Genomic DNA, 24,499 nt, shown 5'->3' with positions numbered 1-24,499 from the left:
CAATCATATTTCTTCAAAAAATAAAACAACTAGCATATTTTTCTAATTTTGAACATTATGGGGGCATATTAGCTCAAATTTCCCTTGAATAACTAGATATTATTTGGTTGAACGTTTTGATAAAATTTAAATGTAATATTTTCTAAAAAAAATTTGAAGCTAATATAAATAAAATAAATTTAAATATTTTAAAAAATATTATATATTTTTAAATATTTTGAGAATAAAAAAAAACCTTGAATAGTTATATTGATTAACTTAGGTGTGAGAAGTAAGAATTATTCCTATAAATAAGATTGGTAGGGATAACATTCTCCCCATCAAAGTAAAGGATTTTCATAACTGTGTTTCAATTATTGTTTTGTTGGAACTTATTAGTATAGTTCTTTTTTGCACTTAGGCTTCAACGGAGATAGTTTATGCTTTTCGACTTATGTTTTTAAAACCCCCTTTTTCAATCGCTATTTTAAATAAACATTTCAAAAATAAAAATCTATGTAAAAGCTGTCATTCAAACATACATTATTTTTCATGGACTATTTTTACTGATACAAAAATAGTCAAAAAGCTTTCCTAAACAAAGCCTTAGTTTAATAACCAATGTTCCATCCATATTAGGATTAATATTGATGGAGTTTTTTGCAATATTGGAAATGTGTATGTCACACACTTAGGCTTCGTTTGTGACGACTTTCTTATTGTTTCTTAAAGCAGTTTTTTAGTACAAAAAATAGTTTTAAGAAGCATTAAGAAAGCCGTCCCAAATGAAACCTTAGAGGGGTGAATTGGACTATGATTTTTGAAAACATAAATAAAATATAAAGAGCTGATCTTTTTTACATTATTTAATTTCAACTATAACTCTTCCACCATCATTTCCTCAAATACCTTTATTGACAATGCCTCTTTAATCAAACATGAATAGACCGTCAAAGCAGTTTTTTTTAGGACATTTAGGTCATTTAAGATAAACTCACACACACAACGCATACACAAAGACTCGAACCCAATTAGATCCCTTAGTTGAAAGCCTAAGCTCTCAACCAACAGGCTAAGATGAGCTGTGTTCAAAAGAGTTTCTACCCCACATCTTTCTTGTCTTCTTCACTATTTTATTTTTGGCATATTCAAATGCCTCATAAGTGATTTCACAAATCTTTTTACTAAATAAATTAATTTCCCACATGCATTGATACTCTATAGCTCAAAATTCTTATAGCTACCAAACTTTTGATTTTATATTTCTTTATAGAATTTCATATGAAATTCAAATGCTAGTTGTTAGAAAAAATATATCATTTTATATGAAAGTTATGACTAAGTACAAATATGATGAATGACAACCAACAATAAAGAGATCGAGCACCATAAGATAATCTCAACCCTTACATGATTTGGCCAAAATAATAGCTTATGTCTATACATAATTAAAAAGGTGATAAATAAATCTTTTAATAATAAATCATGTAAATTTCTAAATAATATAGGAACAAAAAAAATACTCTTCTTAAGATCAAAATGCATTACCTTAATGTTCATAGAATTTCAATTTATTAGGTTTGGATGTTGTTTAAGGCTTCGTGTGGGATAACTTTCTCTTTGCTTTGTAAAATAGTTTTTAAACCAAAAATTTTTTAAACTAAAAATTTTGTACTATAAATTTAATTATCAACTAAAAAAATTTGTGATGAGATCTTTACTATTTCTTATTCTCTAACTGGATGGGAACTCTGGGATACTAATCAACCCTCGGTTGTCTTATATTTTGGTATTCCCTGCATCTCAACAGTTTCAAAATAGGAGATAGTGAATTTCATTACATTTATAATAAATTTAAATTAACAAATTTATTTTTAATAAGGTCCTTTTTTCATGTTGGAAAAGGGATCATTAGCTTCTTTTACCTAGTTTGTATTAGGTTATCTACTCTTTTATTTTAATGTAATTTCTGCATTTTCTCAAAAAAAAAAAAAAAAAAAAAAACTAAAAAAATTTGAATTTAATTTCTGTTGCAGGGCTGACGTCCTCGTCTCGCATTGTGGTCCGTTGAACCCGCGGGCTCAGCTCACATAAGGCTTACGATTTTTTGTTGGAATGCGTCCGTATTTATTAAGAAAAATACAAAGAGTATTCCATCATTTTTTTTATTTTTTAAAATTTTCAATGTGCAGCAGTTCTTAAATTTTTCTATATGTAAGTCAACTCAAGTCTGTAACAGTATTTAAAAACCAAAAGGTAGTAGGCCTTGGGAATAGTATGCATTTATTTGAGGTGTACAAACAAATGGCATCAACTACATGAAAATAATAATAACAAAGGCACAAAAATAAGAAGAGAATTATGAACTTATGTGCCACATAATAATTATAAAAAGAAAAATGAAGTTTCTTTCTAATATTTGGATAGATATTATTGAAATTTTATTAAAGATTAAAAAAAAAAATCCATCTTGAAATATAAGATTACTAATTTAAATCCTTCTGCTATGATAATAATTCAAATAAAATTTGAATAAAGTTCAAAGAAGATTTGAACTGAGGTGAAATCATATTACAACAAGGCCCTCACATCCTCTCTCAACCCTATTTGAAAAAGTTCGAGCAATTTTCAACATGATGTGAATCATATTTAAACCTTGTTTCATGCATGGTTCAACTTCGTCTAAATAATATTTGGATAGGGTTTACCTACGGTAGATGCAGTATAGTGCATTACAACAACTTTAACACAACATATTATAAGGTTGATGAAATAGCGTGTAAACAAACAGCTATAACTTAGCATAGATTTATCACATCAACTATGATATAATAAATTATAAACTAGATATAATAGAGTATAAGCCAACTGTTATAACATAATAGAGTTCAATGTAATGGCTATAACAAATCACAATGGTGAGCATTATATTGTTGCATTATACATCATTGGCATTACTTCGAGAATTACGTCAAATCAAAACAACTATAATATTCTTACAACAATAAGAAGAATAAAAAAAAATCATTCTAAAGGTGGTGGGTGCTTGACCTTACAATTAACTTGATCATGATCTTTTACTCCACGTCATTTGCACCTTTTTTGCATTGCATGTTTCTCCCCTTTGAAGGCCTTCCATTTTTCTTTGGACCCAATTTGACTTTATCAATGAGGGGTAACACAATAACTATGTTTATTTCATATATGTCCAAATTTTTAACAAGTCATATATGTCATTATATGCAATTATTCATGCTTTTCTCTTATATAGTTTTGAATGTAAACTGTATGATAATTGACACTCTGATTTTGAGAGCAATCAACACACATTTATATGGGAGACCCATAACATCAAAAGTTTTGTATGTATATACCCTCTCTCTTAAATCAACACACCTTTAAGATAATCATAAAAAAAAAATAAGTTGTTCAAATTAATTAAAGGGATAGAAAATCAAACTTTGAGCATTATTTAATTAAGAGCTTTTCTAATGAATTTTTCTTTTCAAAATAAGTTTTATATAAATTGCAACATTGTGTTTATCAAAGAAATATTTCTATATTGTGTCTCAAAAACCCCAACAAATAGTTATTGGATATGAGCATGCACTCTTGCTAATATTATCAAAGTTCTCATAAATATTGATTATCATTAAGCTTTATTAGTTTATAGGGAAGAAAGCATATGCCCACTGTTGAATTGAACTGCTGCTACCTACACTTTTGGATATGAGCATGCACTCTTGCTAACTCAAAAACAGAGAGCAAAAGCAAGAAGAACTAAAGCAGGTAAGGAGGTGTAAGTCGAAACTTTACTGTTCATCTTCATATCATTTCCTCAGACATTACATGAGTATGTATAGAGCAGTTGGTTAGAGAGCAATCATCCTAATTCAACATTAGGGATCATATGGTGAGGATAAAACCGTATAGGTAAAAGGTACGTAAAGGAAGTGGAGCAGCAACATTATAAGTGAGCTGGCATATACATAAGCTAGAATGTCTATCAGATCCCCTTATCAATTCAATCTAGCTCTATGTCTCAACAATGCTTAGAACTCATCCATAGTGATGTATGGGGTCCTTCCCCCACTTTATCAATGCAATCTTATCATTTCTATATTATCTTTATTAATGGCTATAGTCGCTGTTTTTGGGTGTATCCTCTTCATCACAGATCGGATCGATGTTTTCTCCAAATTTTTGCACTTCCAAAATCTTGTGGAAAAGCAATTTCAAAAAAACTTTATTGCATTGATAAGGAGATCTAATACACGTAAAGCTAAATACATTTTCTAAATAAATAACAGTGGCTGAGTTTTCTTATGTATTTTATCAAAGTCCCTATAGAACTCAACCCTTTTTTATTAGGTTTAAAAGTAAAGTGATAATGCAAATAAAAAACATCATTTTTCAAAATTTTCTTGATATTTATTATAATATGACAAGTTCAATCTCTGCAATGTACCTACAGAATAATAATTGATAAAATATTGATGATTCTATTTTGTCTATTAGGGACAAGCACTAAATTTTTCACTTGGATAAATGATATTTATTACAATACGATAACGATAAGTTCAATCTCTCAATCTAGTCATGATGACTTATTATTATTTTTATTTAACTATTATAAATTAAATTGGATAAATTTGAGTATTGGCATCATGCAACGTTATTACAAGTACATTTCCATGATATATTCAGAAGTATCTCATCTATATTTAACACTAAATGATATGCAATTTTGAAGCTTTGAATCAATCACCCAAAGAAAAGTTGTATATTTGAAATGTTGTTCGTTGCCAAGCTGAAGATGAATAATTATCATTGCATTTTTCTTGTATAACAAGTAAGATAATAACTTCTGACAAAATGCTTTAGGGGACCTTCTTACATAAGTGTAGCTTGCTAACAACACTTGCAAGCCTTCTCATATGCAAATCAATATCGTAGTCCCAATTTTATATGTGGTACGATCATCTTCAGCACAAAAATTGGATCAAATCTAATAAGCTTTATCTTTGATTGTATGTCCAATGAGTCATAATTAATTGAACTTATTGATGGTCTTTTTTCTCTAACATTTAAAGTACAAGTATGTTTCGATTTATGTCTCCCGATCTGAATATATTTGAGTTTGCCAACTTCTTAACTCATAAGATCTACGAGTATTCTTCTAAAGCACGATGGATATGTTATACATCTTTACTTGATTTTTTTTTTACCTTGAAGTAAAAGTTAATTAGTTTCATCTCATATAAAAATAATATCATTTTTAACTCTTTTTCACTCTAAAAAACGTTTCCTTGCTTCCAAATGAATTGAGGATAAACTCAAGTATGGGGCCATTATGATAGCATATATTAAATTTGGGGTATTTTAAAACACTAACTCTTGTATGATAGGAGTTATCCACAAACTTTTCATATTTTGATTTTTTTTTTTAGCCCCAAGGTAGATGAAGAATCATACAATCTTTCTCTTTTACTAGTTTTTTAATAGATCACAAATTAGGGCTATAATCCCATTGGACACTTTGGTATTGAAGCATCAATAGAGCTACCATATTCTACAACTTCTATGTCAAAATCATTATTTACTTCTGAATGTGGTATGTCTGTATCATCATGTGTATTGAAGCAACAAAAGCTGGTGAACTAATTAGTCTTGTATTATCTAGTGAATTTAAAATCTTTTTAAGAGCAATAAACAAACATATAAGAGATTAGTGTTGAATTGATATAAATATCTCATTCAAGAAGAAAAAAAAAAAGTTCACAATATATCTATAGATTAATTGGTGTAATAAAAATTGTGAATTGCGCACTTCTGTTAGTTTCATACAATTGTTTCTCGTCGATCGCTATCATTTTGTATATACGATCTATTAGATCTTCAAGAAAATTGTGTCTTTGCACGATGAAACGTTTGATCCAATTTTCAATAAATGTTCAACTAATTTGTCCATCTTACTTCCATTTTCATCGATATATTATATACGAAAAAAATTTATGCTTAATTCGCCTTTATATAGAAATTGATCATCATTACTTTTATTGCTATTAGAACATGTCTTTGAATTTTGTTTGAGTTATACTTGAACTCGATTTGAATCATATTTGATCATGGTTCAAACATTTGCTCAACTAATTGTTTGAACATTATTTGAACCATGATTGAATTGATTAGAACTAGGTTCAAAAATGTGTTCTAATAAGTTTGAATCATGTTTGATTTCATATTGAATATGGTTTAAGTATAGTTTGATTACTTTATCGAACAAAGTTCAAAATAGTCTACTTGATCTCTAATCTAACTCTATGTTAGTGATCCATAACATTACCTAATTTATAAAATGAAGAGTCTACAAATAAATTTCACTTTTTTTTCCTTAAAAAATTCATGTTCTAAAACATAAACTTTATATGAAAAAGTTAATTTTAAGACTAAGGCTTCGTTTGGGACTGCTTTTTTATTGCTTTCTAAAACAGAGTTTTAGTACAAAAATAAAAAAGATTGTACTAAAACTCCGTTTTTAGAAAGCAATAAAAAAGCTGTTCCAAACGAAGCCTAAGGCTTCATTTAGGACAGCTGTCTCACTACTTTCTAAAGCAACTTTTAGTACAAAATTTTTGTGAACTAAAAATTTTTGTACTACAAAACTTTTTTAGAAATTAGTAAGAAAGCTGTCCAAATGAAGATTAGTTTTTTGTACTAAAGTTTCGTTTGGGACTACTCTTTTATTGTTTCTTAAAACAGAGTTTTAGTATAAAAATTAAAAATTTTGTATTGAGTTTGTACCAAAACTCAGTTTTAAGAATCAATAAAAAAAACCATCTTATTTGAAACAGCTTTTGACTACTATTTTTTTTTTTTAATTCTTTAAAAAAAATTTGAAACTAGAATATCATTTTAAAAAATAATAATAAAATTGTCACAAATTAACAATCCTATATTATCCAAGACAAAAAATTGCACTCCTTATACGTAAGCAATGGATGATTGATCCGACCTTAGGCTGATGAAGGCCATCATCTTTGTCATATAAACGCTTTCATGATGATGATAATGGAGATTAGACATTGCTAATGATGATGAAAGCCATCACCATAACCGATATTATAAGATCAGGTTAAACGTCGTGATTATGATGGATGGGGATCATGCATGCATTATGATTCGTGTCAAGCAGATAAAGCATCATGATTCGTGCTGTGGAGTTTAGGCAGATAAATCTATTTTCTTGATGTATCCACAGCATTACATATTGTCTTGATAAAAAAAAAAAAAAAAAAAAAAAAAAAAAAAAAAAAAAAAAACATATTGTCTTGATAAAATTCACTTAAGATATTTGTACCTTACAAACTAGCTAGTATCATTCCTCTTATTGTTTAAGGGACTTACCATTCAAAGAAAGAAACTATTCATCATAATAATAAAAAATTTCTTAAACTCGCCTAATTTTTGGCTATGAAACTTTCACTTATTAAAAGAATAATGCTAATTAATGCAAATTCATTTATATTTTAGATGTAGAGTTGTCAATAAATGATGAAATTATAACGTGCGGATGCCGGACGTCACCCAGAGACAAATCAGGACACACCACATCACTATTTGCTATGTACCATTGTGTACCAGGGTGACTTGACTCATCTTGATTCACCCCCGAACCATCTAGTGACCGCACACAATAATTTCTCTAATAAATAACATGTTCGAGACCACAATATGTATCCGACTCGACAGTGATATGATATGATAAGCCATTTGTATGTTGATGAGCTTTTTTAGTTTTGATCAATTAACATAAATTTTATAGTTGACAAGTTAATTCTATTTTTAATCAAAGCGGGTTATCGGATTGGAATCGAATCATCCAGGTTTTTGACGGATCAGATTAAAGTCCATAATTTTACCCATTTATTTAATTGATTTGATTTGAGTCGACTGGTTCAAAACAAGACAAATTTGAGTTGGATCCAAACTCGACCCATTAACTCATTTTGACAACCCCTATCTAAATGTCTCTACAACATTAAAATTTATTCTAATAAAATTTGTTTATAATATTTGTACCTCAATAACTAGTACCCTCTCTTTTATTGTTCAAAAAGATTGAGTATTCTTCAAAAATAAAAATAAAATATTTTTTTTATACATATGTTTATATGAGCATATTGCAGCTTTCATGCAGATTTAGAATACAGACGTGTCAGACTGGTAATAATGCTTATACTCCACTGAAGAGATGGCGATGCGATAAGCCACCTTCTATTAATAATCAAAAGAACGTTGCCGTCAAGATATTTGAGGCTTTTAAGAAACCGGATTTAAAATTGTAAGCCACTTCTAAATCATTTTCCTTCACACCTACTTGCGATAAACACAATGTATTTAGCTTTTTTTCATAATTTTGGTGGCAAAAATACTCGCCTAAAACTTTGCACTTTTTTCCCCCTTCTAATTTTATTTTTATTTTTTTATTTTTTAGAGGGGTAAGAGCATAATTAGCTTATTTAATGAACTTTTGCATATTTGATAATGTAGATTCTAAGTCAATTTTTTATAGGCCCCAAAAATATAAAAAGATGTTTCATAGAATATGATTTTATATTATATATTTATTGGTCATTTTATTTGCTAAAAAATACAGAGTAAAATAGAATTTAGTGTAAAAGGAACATAATATATTTGAAGTTGTTTAGATGAGAGTAAAACTAATTTTGATCATTATTTTTTTATTTGAGTTGAAGTAAAATGAATGTAATGTAAAGCCCAAAAATGGTGGCGGCTGGTGGCCAATGGAAGTCGGCGACCAAGGGGGCAGTGTTGGCCGACAGGCCCAAAAAAATTATTGATGAATTGCTAATTGAGTATCATACGCAATAATAATAATATTATAAATTTTTTTTTTGTCCTCCTTAATCAGTCTTTCTTTTTCTCCATATTTTTAGTTTTATCATATTATATTTATTTATTTATTAAGTTAGACAACTCAGTACTTTCTTCCACAAGTAATTATGAATCAAATTAAGCTATATTTTTCCAATTCAGATGGAACATGAAACTTTGATTGAAAGCTCTTGAATCAATATAAATACTTTGATTGAAGGTTGTTGAAGCAATATAAATACAACAACTATAGCCATTATTGAGTTGTGTAGCCATTAAATAAGAAAATTTCTGTAAGCTTCTTGATTTGCAATTTCTTTTCTAAGATAAGGCTTGTGAGATTCATCCATGTTTGGTCTTTTAATATAATATTTTGAGTAGGAGATAAAATTGGAAGAATTTAAAAAGGAAATATAATAAATACTTTGTTTTATGTAAAATTTTATATAAGAAAAAAAGTAGACTTAATTAAATGTGTTATGGCTACTCTATTTTGAAAGGATATGAACTCTTTTGATATAGATGTGAAAATTATAAGCGTATAAACATAGGATATGGCTAATTAATGTAATAATAAAGTCAAAAGTTTATGATTAATGATAGACTTAATTAAATGTGTTATGGCTAAGTCCAAAAGAGTTCTTAGAAGAAATACCTCTAAGTTAAGACTAGTAAGATCAAAAGAGCATGACCAAAATAGTGTAGGGCAACACTTTTATATGTTATGATCCAAAGACTATGATCAAAACAAAAATAGACTCATTCAAAAGAAATTGATTTTACTAAGAATAACATAATTAAAAGAGTATAGTCAAATCTAAGATGCATATTGTACAATCAAAAGAGCATGGATATTTTATAAATGGATTTAGCCAAAAGAGTAGGGCCAATCCAAGATATTTTTTAGCCCAAAAAATATGACTAAGAGGATTGATAGTGCTGGTAAAGTTGTATGACTATATTAATAACAATAAGGTATGATCGGTCATAAAGATTCTCAGCCAAAAGAGCATGAACAAGAGGAAAAGAAAGAACAATCAAAATAGCATGATTGCATCAAGAATAGACCAAGAAAAGATATTAATCAAATGATAGATACATGTTAGTGATAAAAATAAGATAGATCATAATGATTTCTTGAAGTCTTTTTAATTAGTGTTGTGACATTCAATGTTATATTAATTTAGAAGGAGCTAGAGAAATCTATTATAGAAGAATGTGCAGATAATTCTAAGTAGTGTAATCCCTTATTAGATAGCCCACCAATAAAGACAAGCTATCCAGTGTGCTTAGAATGTGCAATATTGAGCTTGATATATATCAATCAAGCCATACCGCAAGTCATGAAGTCAAAATCAAACTAATCAAGTTAATATACTAGTGTGCATTGTAAAAATCATAGGACTCAAGAATAATGTCTAAATATAAGTGTATAATGGTAAATGCTTAAAACCAATTAAGTATATTAAATGCAAGAAGGTTGGTGAACATAGGTTGCCCAAGGGTTACCCTGATTTGACCAAGACACAATAGAAATAGAAGTGTGCTCTACAAATGATTTTCCTTTGGTTAACCAATGCCAAGCCCAACGAATTTTAATTTTAAATATTTTGAATTCCTCAAATAATTTTAGGAATTTGTTAGAAATTTCTAAATGTATGAAACTGAAAACTATTAAATATATTGGAGATATTTAGATTGAAATCGAGTTTTGAAATTATGAAATTTAAAATTAATATTTTTAAAAGGAGAAACTAAAATAGATAATCAAATTCAAAGTTAATCTCTATTTTTTAATTAGGTAAATAATTATGAAAATAAGAGATAATTAGTGAATTATTAGAAATTAGCCATCCCATGGTCAAATTGGGTTGACAAAGCTTCCAAATGTCTCCATTTAAATTAATATGCATTCTCAAATATTAATTTTTTTAGAATAAATATTTTTATTATTATTACCAAAAAATATTAAAAATACTTGAAAAATCAAAAATATTGAATATTTATAATGATTTCCAAAAAATTTGGGGGTGTATATTGTTTGAAATTTAACTGTGGCAGGCTCAAATTTGGGGATGTATACTCTTTGAAATTTCTTGAAGTCTTTTTAATTAGTGTTGTGACATTCAATGTTTTATAATGAAAATTACCAAACATGAAAATGCATACATCCAATGTTTGGACATATGCTTATGCATAGGAGGTGAGCATTTTCAGAATAATTTTTTTTTAAAATTATTTAGTATTTTCATGATTATTACAAAACTTACAATAATTAGAAAAAAATACTACATGAATAGAGAAAAAAATACTTTTTTCAGGAAGGATCTAGAAGCATTCATAATGATGTTTAAAGTTAATATATAAATTTTGATTTTTCATAATTAATCTATTTTTGAAAAGTAAAATATTAGAATTTTTTAGTTTGAAAATATGATATTATGCTTAGTGATTTTGAAATATAATTTGGACGCATTCAAAGGGCTAAAAGAATTTATTTAAGCAATTTATTGTGTTTAATAATTCCAATAAAATTTGAGTATACTTAAGTTAATAAACAAAGCCTATGGGACACTTGCTAAGGACTAGGGTTCACCCAAGCATAATTTAGTAATTTGAACTATGGTGATCTTAGATTTGAAAAATATAAAGCATATGCAAATGGACAAATAAAATTCCAAAAACTTTAAGGAGGAATTGGCTTAATTAAGAAGAATCTCCAAGAATTTTAGTGTTCTTAAACTATTAGACTTTTCAAAAAATATCCAAAATAATTTGGCAACATGTAAAATGATATTGGGAATCTTTCTAAATTTTATTACAATTCTTTAAACCATGTAAGAATTATTATGATTTTTGAATAATAATTTTCAAGATTAAAAAATTCACCAAATGCAATGAAAATATATATATATATGGTGCTTTATTCAAGATTATTGAGATTCGTGGAGTTCTCACATCTTCACAACAGTATTTATATTGTCATATTTTACTTGTACAAAATTTTTCAGAATTTTCGGGCACCGGTGAAAATACTTAAGAAACTAGTACCTATTATTACAAGTGATAATTTTGAAATCTTCAGGTGTCCGTCTTACAAACCAATTTTATCGATATTTTGTAAATTAATTGATTTATTCAATGAATATTTTTCTATAATTTTTAAAGTCATAAAATAATTTATCTGAATTACTTAAATAAATTGATTAAATTAATAATACAATATTAAATTATTATTTTTAATTAAAATATCTAAAGTCACCAAATATTTTAAAGAATTTCCCTTCTTATTTCGACAACAGAGAGTTTTTTTTTTATGAAACTTAAGAGAAAGTCATGAGTGAGAAAAAGAAAATTGAGATTTGGAGATTGTGTAGTGATTTTTGTCCGTCGAGCATGATGGAAAAATTTCTCGTATCGCTATAAGAAACCTTTACTCTATTTTTGATTTCAAAGATTTTATATTTTTGATAATTTTGTGATCAAATTTGTGTTTTCATTATTGAAAAATGTGAATAACATTATATTGGCAAAACATTCACAGCGTAACTTTTTGTATGTCATAAAGATCGAGATTATGAATATTTTGAGTATTTATTTGAGATTTCTCACCATGTGATTTTAAAAATATAGTATTTTTTTTCTACCTTGAAATTTGTTTTGACCTCTAAAAATAGTGATGTAAGACAACAAAAGTCTTAAAACATCAGCTTACATAATCACTGATAATTTGATAATTTTCTAAAATGTATAGTTTTATCTAATATGATTCTTTGCAGTCTACTATTATGATATTTTGACATCTTCTTAATTAAGCTCAATTATGTATTATTTGCTGCAATGCATTAAAAATAGATGCATATATTTACTTGAATAATAGTTGGTTTCTATTACTGTTATAGTAATAATAATGTGCATGTGTGAAATAAACAAGTAAAGACTAGCTGACCCATTAGTTGGAGACTGATTGACCTGTAATGAAGGTGGGTTGATGGGCTTTCCTTTAAATACTGTGATTTAGTATTATCCTCTACTAATTCACATGATACACTGATCGAGAGTTATAAAGAGATCATTATTATGCCGACAGACAAAGAGTGACGACTCTATTTATTGAATCAACGATTTATTAATACTAATACTGATAATAGAAAACACTATGATAGTTAGGACTTCTTACTTTTTTATTATAACTACTAAAATGCATATTTTTAAGGCATTATTTTTATTATTATACAAATTTATTAGTACTACATAAATTTATTCTTTTTGCATTATTCTACTAATTCTGCCATTAGATTATTATTATTATTGATTTGGATACTAATACTATTTGATAATATTAATACAGTATACTGAATACTGAGCATGTGATACAAAATACTTGAATAATATGAGTACACTCTTATATAATTTCACTATATTGATATAATTTTGATAATCTTTGTTGATATTTTGATTTGATGTGTTATGTGTTTTTTCTACTAAAAAGTATTAAGTATACAATGATTGATTTATAGATTTGATACTCGTATTGGTGTACTGGTTTACTGGCTTTTATATCATAATATTTTATTATTTATAGATTCTACTGCCACTATATATGAATTCTACTATTTTTGTATTGATTCAATGATCATATGACTGCTGATATTATGATTTGATATTTAACATGCATATTACTCTTTTACCTTGCTTTAAATTTAGTTGTAGGTTTTGGTGACCAGTTGAGTTTTTTTAGCTCATTATATGTGGTTGAATAACTTTAGATCATAGTAGAGGATCAAGAGTATAAGACTGGACATGATTCCTTCAGATTTATGTTCTTTTTATTTTAGATATTCTTTTGTATTCAAAACATGATAGATATGTGATAATTATGTAGATCTTGAGTATTGTATATAATTTTTAGGATTGAACATAGTTTATATATTAATGTTTTAAATTATAGAATCTATTTTGATATTTGTTACTGATAGATGATATTAGATAGCTCTGATTATTATTTATTAAAAGATTAAAAGAATAATTCTTCTCATTTAAATTCTGGGGCATCATAGTATATGTTGAGTTGACCAGTGCTTAGGGTAGCCCATAGTATTAGGAGGAGGGACCAGAATAGATAAAATGTAGATTCTACTATTAGGGGCATTAGTAGTTCCCTTCATACTGGGGGCTCAATTCCAGATACTGAGTACACATGATATTTGGTAAGAAATTTTAAAAGATTTTAAACATTTACTTTAATATGAATACTAATGTAAGTCTATTACAGAAAGAGGTACTGAGTAGAGAACTGACCCCTATTGAATTGCATAGTCATATCCAGAGGCGGCAGGATGACCAACAATGGGTTGATGAGCAAGCAAGGAAAGTTTATGTAAGTTATTGCGAATCTGATTTCAGGGAATATGATTTTGATGATAACAAACATTTCTGTTTTTCTAAGACTGTCTTGCATATTAATATTTCAAGTCCATAAGATCAAATTGCAAATCGAGCTAGCTCAAGTTTGGGTAGATTAGGACTAAGTCAGCTTGTAATGTACATCGAATGTCTTTTATCCTTTCTTGAGTCAATTATAAATGATGTGGATTCTGATACTAAGTAACCTTGCACATACACACTTGGGAAAAAATTCTAACTATTTTAGAGTTCTCTATTTTTGATCACATCATCCGGGATGATTCCAAAATCGTTCTTAACGATTAGTTAAAAATAGAAACCCTAATTAGGGCATCCTGGTTAAGGCAGTCGTCATTAAGCAAATCATCCTGGACGATATTGACCGAGACATTAGGCTCAAATCAAAAAGAATCAGCCGCCAGATCTATTTAGACATGTTTTAAATTTGGACATCGTCCAGGATGATGCAGTATAATTATGCCTAAATTAATCTAGTAATTAAGGTTTAATTGCTTGATCACATCATCCTAGAAGATTGTATGATTGTCTGGGATAATCATATAATCAAACCTTAGATTCATCCTGGACTACCAGTGCGATGCTCTAGACGATATGTACTGAATTGAACTAATTATATAGGACGATCAAAAGATCAGCCTGGACGATAATGTTACCTTTGCATCATCCAGACCTCCATCCAGGATGATATTCTAGATGATATGTGATATTTTGTGCTGATCGTCCTAGACTATCATGAGATTATCCTGGACGATCAAGCTATTTTTTCATCGTCTAAACATCCATCCAGGGAGATGTGTTGGATGATATTCGTCGATTTGAACTAATCGTATAAGATAATATATTATCATGCTGGATGATCTGGAAAAATTACCTTATAATCATCCAGACTTTCCCAAATCTTCCTGATTGATTGGGTTGATTTTGTACATATCATACAGAACGTTCGCCGATCATCTTAGACGATAAATTTGATTTGTTGCAATTAAGATCTATTCTGAAGCTCTTCTATTTAAGATCACTTGTTTACTCAAGGATAATACCTTTTACTGATATCTTGACCTGATAGAGCCTAAAGGAGATAGAGAGAGAGGGAGAGAGAGAGAGGATCTTATGAGGGGGAGTTTATGAGGGGTTTCACAAAGGTTGCTCCAAGCAAGGATCTGAGTCGTCTTATCTGATCATCATCCCTTGGTCCTTGGAGGTTCGAGAGAGATCGACTTCAGCAACTGATCAAGGTTCTCTGCCTGCTTCTGGAGGAAGTAAAAGGAGTTGAGGTTCTCTGCCTGCATTGGGAGAAAGCAAAAGGAGGGTGGGGTCTAATTCCTCTAGGACCAGGTCATTGAGATTCTCTGCCTGCTTCAGGAGGAAGCAAAAGGAGTTGGGTTCTATATCTCACCGGGGTTGGTGAAAAGGAGGTTTGTACAAACTTCTTCGCCTTACTGTGGGAGCATAAGGAGAGTCACTGAATTTGTTCAGGCTTATTCGCCTTACTTTTGCATTTAATTTCTGCACTTAGTTTCTTTTCTGATGATTATTGGTTTGGTTTGAGTTTGTGTTTTGATTGAAAAGTTTTTTAAAATACAAATTCACCATCATCTAGGTTAGCCTTGGGCTAATTCATAATGGTCTAACGTCCCTAATAAACTTTCAAGTGGTATTAGAGTGGGATTCATAAAATTCAGTTTTTGAAAACTTTTAAATTTTGATTAATGGCTAACTTTGATAATCATAATACTGCGAAAGGGTACTTTATTTACCCGACCACCTTTGTTTGACAATATTCCTTTTTATTTTTTGAAAACTCGCATGTCTACGTTTTTACAATCAATTGACTATTGCATGTGGATGCTTGTTAAAGATGGTTATTCATCTCCGTCACGTGAAATTAATGACATTAAAACTAAACTTTCTTTTACTGAATGGACTTTTGATGAACGAGATTTAGCGCAACTGAATGTGAAATGTTTGAACTATTTTTTTTGTGCTTTAAAATCAGAAGATTACATGTGTGTTTCAACTTGTGCTGCCAACAAAGAAATTTGGAATAGATTGTGTGTTACTTATGAATGAACAAATGAAGTTAAGCAATCTTGATTGAATATTTTATTGCATAACTACAAATTTTTTCGTATGAAACCTTATGAATAAATTTTTGACATGTATAATAGGTTTGCTCAAATTGTCACCTTATTGCATGCTTTAGGAAGAGAGCTAACTAATTATGAAAGAGTTAATAAGATTTGGAGATGCTTACCTTCTTCTTTTGATGCTAAAATTACTGCAATTACTGAATCTAAGAATTTGAATACTTATTCAGTTGATAACTTACTTGGGTCACTCATTACTTAAGAGCAAGGGGTGAACCAAAGACAACTTGATGCAAGTGAGAAAAAGAAGGAGAAAATTGTGACGCTAAAGGATAATGATACGGATACATATTCATTTGAGTATGAAAGCGATGATGTTGCCTTTATCACTAGGAAATTCAAAAGCTTTCTAAGGAAGAATAACAAGCACCATTAGAAGTGAAAAAAAAATAAGGATAGCAAAAACTTTATAAGTTTTTTTTTTATCTTGTTTGCTATGAATGTAGGAAGCTTAGACATGTAAAAGCTAATTGTCCTACACTTAAAGATCACTCGAGCAAAGAAAATGGTGAGGAGAAACCCAAATACATAAAGGACAAGCAGTACCAAAAGATGTTTTAGGCAGATTCTGCATCTGACTCCCCTGAGACTGAAGCAGAGGAGGAGATATCAAACTTGTGCTTGATGGTAGGTGATCACCTTGATCAATCTGACCAAGAAGATGTATGCAAACCAACCTATGATCAATCTGACCAAGAAGATGTATGCAAACCAACCTATGATCAATTACTTGAAATTTATGAGAAAATTCATGCATCATATATGAAACTTAAGAAATCGCATGCTAGTTTAAAATTGGAGTTTCGAATTTATAAAAAGAGCATGAAGTTTTATTGAAATATTACTTCCAAATTGATAGCAATCACATGTCTTTACTTGATGAGTTTGATAAATTGAATAAAAAGCATTTAGAGCTGGTTATTGAGCATGATTCATTGAAAGCATCCTACACCTCACTTTAATCTAATTTTAAGATATATATTGATGAATCTAAACGTAGGGAGCACTATTTGAGAGTTGATAATGTTGTTTTAGAAAATGTTAACTTAAGGTTTAAAACTGAATTGAATGCAATTGAGAAAAATAGGAATATACCCACACTTGATCTAAAGCTAAAACCTAGGAAGAGGTATTATAACCCAAACAGATTAGTGAATCATTTTTTTGGTGTTAGATGTTTTACATGTGGCATGCTAGGACACATTTCACATACTTGCACTATTCACCGTAGTATACATTGAGTGTGGAGACCCAAATTGCATGATCCACAACATAACATATATGCATTGCATTTTTCTTTCATAAGAAGGGACCCAAATCTGTTTAGGTTGCTAAATCTAATGTTTGATAATTTTGCAGGCTTGCTCTCTCAAAAGACCTCGTGAGAACATGTGGTACTTGGATAGTGGAGGCTCACGACTCTTAATTGTGTTGCTTAATAAATTTTGATTTGCATGTTTTCTGCTCTATTGCTTGTTATTATTTTCCTTTCTTTCTTTTATGTTTGTTGTTATTTTTCTACTCTTTTATTTATTTCAAATTTGATTGTTTCACTTTCTACTTGCTTTTATTCTTCGTGTTTTATTTCTGTCATTTTAGTTTTTTTTTTTTTGTGATCACTGTTGAAATAATATTTTATGCCTTATTTTTATTTTTGAAAATTTGTAATCAATGTCTGACATCCCTAAATCAGTTAAAGGGAGAAACACCGTTGATTGTTTCCTTTCCTCTAACCTCTTTTAGCGGTGTAATTTTTTTTTCTAAATAAAAATCTATCTTAAATTAACAACTGAACTTTGCAATTGAGATCTTTTCTATCTTGCTACAGTAATGTATCTTATATTTATAATGTTTAAAGTCTTTATATTACTTTCAAATTATTTGAAATATTGTCAATGAATTTATCATATAAATTTGATTTTGTGGTTTATTCTTTCTTATATTAAAGAGTGAGTTTTTTTCTCTAATATCTAGAAGATATACTCACAACTAAGAGTATTTAAGAGTTTTGAAAGGGATATTACTTGTAAAAATGGCAAGGGCATAAAATGGGCTCCAACAAAAAAAATAAAAAAATAAAAAAAAGGTGGTTAATGACGCCAAATCAAAAGATGCGCAATGATGCTAAAATTGAAAGATACACAAAGTATATCAAAAATCAAAAGATGCTTAAAGTGTGCCAATCAATTGACAAGATCTTATCTTTCAAACTTTTAAATTTTAGAAGATTTATGTGTCACTTGATATTTTTAAATGCTTGATTTCAAATATCACAATTGTGACAAATTACTTTGGTACATTATTCTATAAAATATTTTTCTAGAACCAAGTTTTGAATGGATCTCTTTTTCCTATCCATGGTTTTTCTGAGTTAAGTATTTTGTTTCCAAAAGACGATTTGCCCTGAGAGAAGTCCAAGCTAGGGCTAACAGGATCGATTGTTTTACCATTTTTTTTATTGCAATGATGTTAATTCATTGATTCTTACAAATTTTTAATTCAATCACATGAAGAATTTATCATATTCAAACTTTGATAAAAAAAAACTATTTGTTTTTTCGTTCCTTTTGATATTATATCTTTTTCGTATTTTATTTTTTATCTTCTTCAGTTGATTTTTTATATTTTTTGGCCTTCTCTGATCATCTTCATCAAATCTCTGATTTTAAAATTTTTGTCACATTTTGCCGGACGATATTTATATCGTCTTGGACGATCTATTCAATTCACTCTTGAAATTCTATATGACGGTTGATTTGACTCTTTTGTTTCTAATCATCCTGGACAATGCATTATCATCCTAGACGATCTGATCGTCTTCTGTTTCAATCATTTGTGATCGTCCTGGATGATCCACCTCGTCCTGGACGATCTTCATAATTTCTACTCAATTATTGGTGATTGTCCTGGATGATCCACTTGTTCGTCCTGGACGATCCACATGGAAAAATTTAACACATGACTTTAATTTGGATGGTACGATCAATTATTGCGAATCATCCTGGATGATTCACCTAATTGTTCTGAACGATATGCTTTTTCAAGGGTCGTCCGGAATGACTCATTGGGATGATCGCTTGTGGCTTATCATCCCGGATGATATTTGATCGTCCTGAATGGTATTACTGCCTTTTTGATCAATCGTCCCAGACGTAATTATTACACTCGATCGTCCTGAACGATTCTGCAATCATCCTGGACGATTCTGCAATCATCCTGGACGATCGGATATTTTCTTAAAAAAATCGAGGCATTCCAAATAATTTTTTCACACAATCTTTCTTGAATCCTCTTTGTTCTTACTTCCTCTCTATTTTTCTTGATTATGGCTGGTGGAAAATGATATCGCATGCCTTCTGGGAGCTCTTTGAGGGCAAATCTGGACCCTCGATTCACTGAGGCGACCGTCAAGCTTCCTATCTGAGGTACAAGATGACTGAGATCACTATATCCCGAATTGTCAATCCTCACATCCTTTCCTATTATGTTCTTGATTTATTTGCTCACATTACTCTCACTTTTTCCTTACTCCTACCATCCCATTCAATTCGGAGTTACTATTTGAATTCTTCGCTAGCCTTCGCATCAATTCCTCTTTCACTGCTCTGTAGTCTTATGTGAGTAGACGACCTGTCGAAATCACTTATCAAGACTTCGAAGAGCTCCTGTAACTATCCACTCATGAGATAAACTCCACATCCTGTGTCAAGATCCCGACGACGACTGGGCTCCGGCCAATCACTTTCTGAGGAACACCAATGTTTTTTATCATGTTGGAGAGTCAAGTACCTTACTCAAAGATGCTAGGCCAATCTAGCATGTCCTTCGTACCTCAGTCCTTCCAAAAGTCGGTGATCGCATTCATATCACTCCACTCCTTTCGATCACAACTATTTACATCATGGTCCACCGAGAATTTAATGCCTATGATATGATTTTTCTATATATTGAGCACCTAACGAGCATCAAAGATCCAGAACATAAGAGGAAGCCCAATATTGCCCTAGAACACATCATTACCTATGTCCTAGAATCCAAATACAACCTTCAATATCCTGCCCCACCAAACTTTCAGCATGCCTTCTACTCAAACAACTCCTTCCACAGTCTTCATAGTACTCGTCTCCATCCGAAGCTCGAGGAAGCTGAGGGAGCTGAGGAGGAAGCTGAGGGAGCTGAGGAGGAGCACCTGATCCACTCCGCCAGCACTCACAGCTGGATCAGCTGGTAGAGCGGTTCGACCAGTGGGAGACACGGTTCGAGTCCTACGTTGCTGCACAGGAGCAGCACCATGCAGAGGACGTTGCACGCTTTGACTCTTACGTGGCTCACCAGTAGCACCAGCATGACCAGGATATGGCCTGGTTTGGAGTGCAATTTGTCACTCTTTCCAATTACTTTCATCCACCACCACCACCACCTTCTTCGAATGATCAGGGGCCATCCTTCTTTTAGTTTGTTTTCATGATGTTGTTTCTTTTTTCTTGTTGTAGTTTGATTCTCTTTACGGATTTAAGTCCTCCCAACTAAATCACTTAAATCTGGCATACTCTCCAATATATATATATATATACAGAATTTTCCTGACTCGACAAGAATACCATACATATTTCAATCAATTAAAAATGATTCCTCTGAAAATTTGTAAATAAATCATATTTCAATAGAACTCCTATATTGTAGAGAATTCTATAGCTGTGACCTCTGCATGAAATGCAAGCTAGTCATCTTAGTGTTTGTGGACTTTTTTATGGCTTTTAGCTCCTTTCAAACCCAAATCTTTTAGTCATTCCCCTTTTGTAGGCGAAGTACTGCGTTGATCCCCTTTATTCACCCATCGACTCCAAGTTATTTAGTTTATTTATTTTTCAAAGGCAACAGATTACAAGATCATTGTGTAAAGCCAACATACACCTTTATTTTTGGAGAAGTTTGGCTGTCTATAATCCATGACTTTTAGCTACTGAAAGTTATTTCAATGATGAGAGCCCCATGGTTTTTCTTTGCGTAAAAATTCATTCAACTATTATGTGTTAAAATTTTAATTATTTGACTATGTGAAACCATCATTTGAAGCTAAGACAATAAATTCACTCACTCTAACAATGTGATATTCTAACAACCTTCAATTATATAGCAACAAATACAGTACATTTTGTTTAGAATATTGCTATTTGAAAATAGTTATTTTCTAGATATATAGCGTTTTTAATCTTTGAACCAAAAAAGAATGAACTTTTTTTGGGATACTCATTAGTTGAAGGGATCCTACAAAGAATAATTTGGTGGATAAATCCTTTCACCTCCATCATGAGATGATCAATGGGTAATAATAAAATAACTTAACTAACTCCTACTTAATCACAAGTTTATTAATAATCTCATGAACTACTCCTTGACTATTTTTTTATTATCTCATTCTAACAATATTTTTTTCCCAAAGCATCCAACTACCGTGTGCCAAAAGGAAATCAGCATGATCCTTAAAGACGTGGAAGTATATGTAATCATAGTTTAATCAAGGCTAAGTTGACAACCAAATATAAAAATAACAAAAAATATTAAAGTGTTCCTCTCATCTTCCGAATTCCAAACAACCAATCACTGGTCTATTCCTGCAAACATTTTCCCATGTCTTGGAGAAGAAGATCAAAGACAGTAAACTGAGATCTTTCCTTCTTTCTATCTGTCTTCTCTTGGCTCTTTCTGCTCTCTCTCTCTATCTACTTTTATCCTCTTTTTGCTTCCTTTGGCGCTTTTCAGCTAATTACTCTTCTGCTCGTCTGCAAAAATTCATTTTTAACGTCTATTTTTTAGTTATACACTTTCCATACCGTATTTCAAAATAGTATTATATATTAATTTATTTTTTTTCTGGTGAAAGTTAGGTATCTTGCTATTATATAGTAACGTTTACCTACTTTGTGGAGAAGTACCTCACTATTGAAGTCGCTTCTTATTTCTTCTTGGATTGATGAAGTGCTTTTCATGCAGGCCAAATGAGCAATGACCAGTAATAAATAGAAAGTAATCATTTTGTTCTTTTAGAGAGAGAAAAGATAACTTCTTTATCAGTTGCAGACTGATATAGATCAAGAAGGAAGAAATGGGAAGGTTTGCGTGTCTTGTGGAAGTCAGACATCGATTGGCTAGAACTCTGTGAGTATCTCTTAAGTTATAAGTTCTTCATTATATTATTGCTTTTGTACCCATTTGCTTCTGTTTATAGCTGTGCCTATTTCACTTGCTCTGATCTTTGGTTTATGTTTATTTCATCTTGATAACAATTGAGTTTCCTGGACTAAGTAACTATTTGGTTACTTTGGTTTCTTCTGATTTTGAAATTTTTACTGTTTTATTTCTTTTTTCCTTTTTTGCTTAAATCATGCAGTGAAGTTTGTCAACTATGATTATTTAATTTGTTGTTGATTTGTAGTTTCTTCACCAATTTGGGTTGCTAGTTTTATCATTTAGTTTTGAGTGGGTTTCCTTAAGAGAGGCATTTAAGGGCTACAACTCTTCTAATGCTTCATTTATACTTAGAAAGATAAATGATGGAAAGCTATAATTTGAGAAGCATATAAGTACTTAATCTTCTACATAAGCTTAATTTTCGGTGTCGCCTTCGTTTTTGGTTTTGAGATTTTGAGCGAAAAAAGCTTACATTAGCTTCAAATCCGAGATTTCTTGATTGCAGCCTAAGCTCTCAACTAATAAATTAGAATGCGCTGCATATGTCACCATGAACTGAAATGTTATTGAATAATTTGTGGTCTATTTTTTTTATTTATTTTCTCTCTAAAAATTGAAGGTTTGGCTATTTCCCAGAAATATCGATTCAGCTTCAAAAGTTATAAGCCAATTATAAATGAAATTTTCTTCTTCGTTGATCAATTTTCTTTCATCTTTAGCAGATTTATTCCATTTTATTCCTCTCTATAAAGCATAATTCAGTCATCAAGTCAATTATCTTGCAATTGATGTTTTCCTGCTGTTTCTTGTCATGATCAGCTTCACTTTTCACCTTGCAGAAATGATCTTTCTTTAACCTAATGGCTGCTCTTGTTCTCTCTCTGGATTCTTTCTTATCCTCAATAAAAAATAGTTCATGCTTTCGTTTTCACTTGGAAGTATAGTGAAGAACAAGGCTTTGCTTGAGTCTTTTTTTTTTGCTACTTCTTAAGCAGCTTTTAAGTACAAAATTTTTAGTTTAAAAATTTTTTTGTATTGCTTCAAAAATCAGTAAGAAAGTAGTCCCAAATGAAGCATTCTTACTCTTCTTTTGACTTTCGTTTTCTTACTGCTTTCTAAAGCAGCTTTGACGCACAAAATTTTTAGTTTAAAAAAATAATACTAAAAAGCTGCTTTAAAAAACAGTAAAAAAGCTGTCTTAAACAAAGAATAAGGCTTCGTTTGGGATGACTATTTTATTGCTTCTTAAAGCAACTTTTTGGTATAAAAATGTTAATTTTTATACTAAAAAGCTGTTTTAAGAAGTTCTAAGAAAACCGTCCCAAATCAAACCTAAATCTTTAAAACCGGCAATCATAGAGCTTTCCCTGAAGCTTTAGTACATTATGTAAGTCTAACCTGCTAATGAATCTAGTCAAAACTCGCCAAACCAGTTAGATTTGCGCTCCTTAGCACTTGTGGAAGTAGGGTAAATGATTTGATCAGGATTGAGTGATTTATGTGGTTTTTAACTCCTCTAATTTTTAATGAATTTTAATATTATTCAGTCCAATTCTGTGTCAGATAAATTAAAATCTTGTTAATATAAAAATACCAAATGATATATGAATAGAAGATATGATTGAATGACAGTTTAGATGTAATTAATGATTAGGATTAAGACTAATCATACAAGATGGGAGGATTATTTGGTTAATACATAAGAGATATGATAAAGAAAAGTTTTAGGTGTAATTAATGATTAAGTTTAAGACAAATATTATAAGAGAGGATTATTTTTTTGTTAATAAAAAAGGTTTTAGGTGTAATTAATGATTGGATTTGACCATTATAATAGGACATATTGGGTTTGAAAC

General features: G+C 30.2%; 1 protein-coding gene across 2 annotated transcripts in view; it reads left to right on the top strand.

The window, feature by feature from the left end:
* Positions 1-21,996: 21,996 nt before the first annotated feature.
* The window catches only part of LOC110098291 (UDP-glucuronate:xylan alpha-glucuronosyltransferase 1), a 29,155-nt gene continuing 26,652 nt past the window's right edge, over positions 21,997-24,499 (top strand). The window contains exons 1-2 of one of the 2 annotated variants that reach the window (XM_028698475.1): positions 21,997-22,109; positions 22,446-22,610. In XM_028698475.1, the coding sequence (XP_028554308.1) occupies positions 22,558-22,610 (53 nt within the window). In that variant the 5' untranslated portion in view covers positions 21,997-22,109; positions 22,446-22,557. Of the gene's footprint in view, positions 22,611-24,499 lie in introns of both variants that reach the window. The other variant, XM_020825067.2, reaches the window with a different exon arrangement.

The sequence above is a fragment of the Dendrobium catenatum genome, unplaced genomic scaffold (assembly GCF_001605985.2).
Source record: "Dendrobium catenatum unplaced genomic scaffold, ASM160598v2 fragScaff_scaffold_1089, whole genome shotgun sequence".
Lineage (NCBI taxonomy): Eukaryota > Viridiplantae > Streptophyta > Magnoliopsida > Asparagales > Orchidaceae > Dendrobium > Dendrobium catenatum.
The sequence above is the reverse complement of the archived record's forward strand: the minus strand, read 5'-3'. Positions and strand labels throughout refer to the sequence as shown.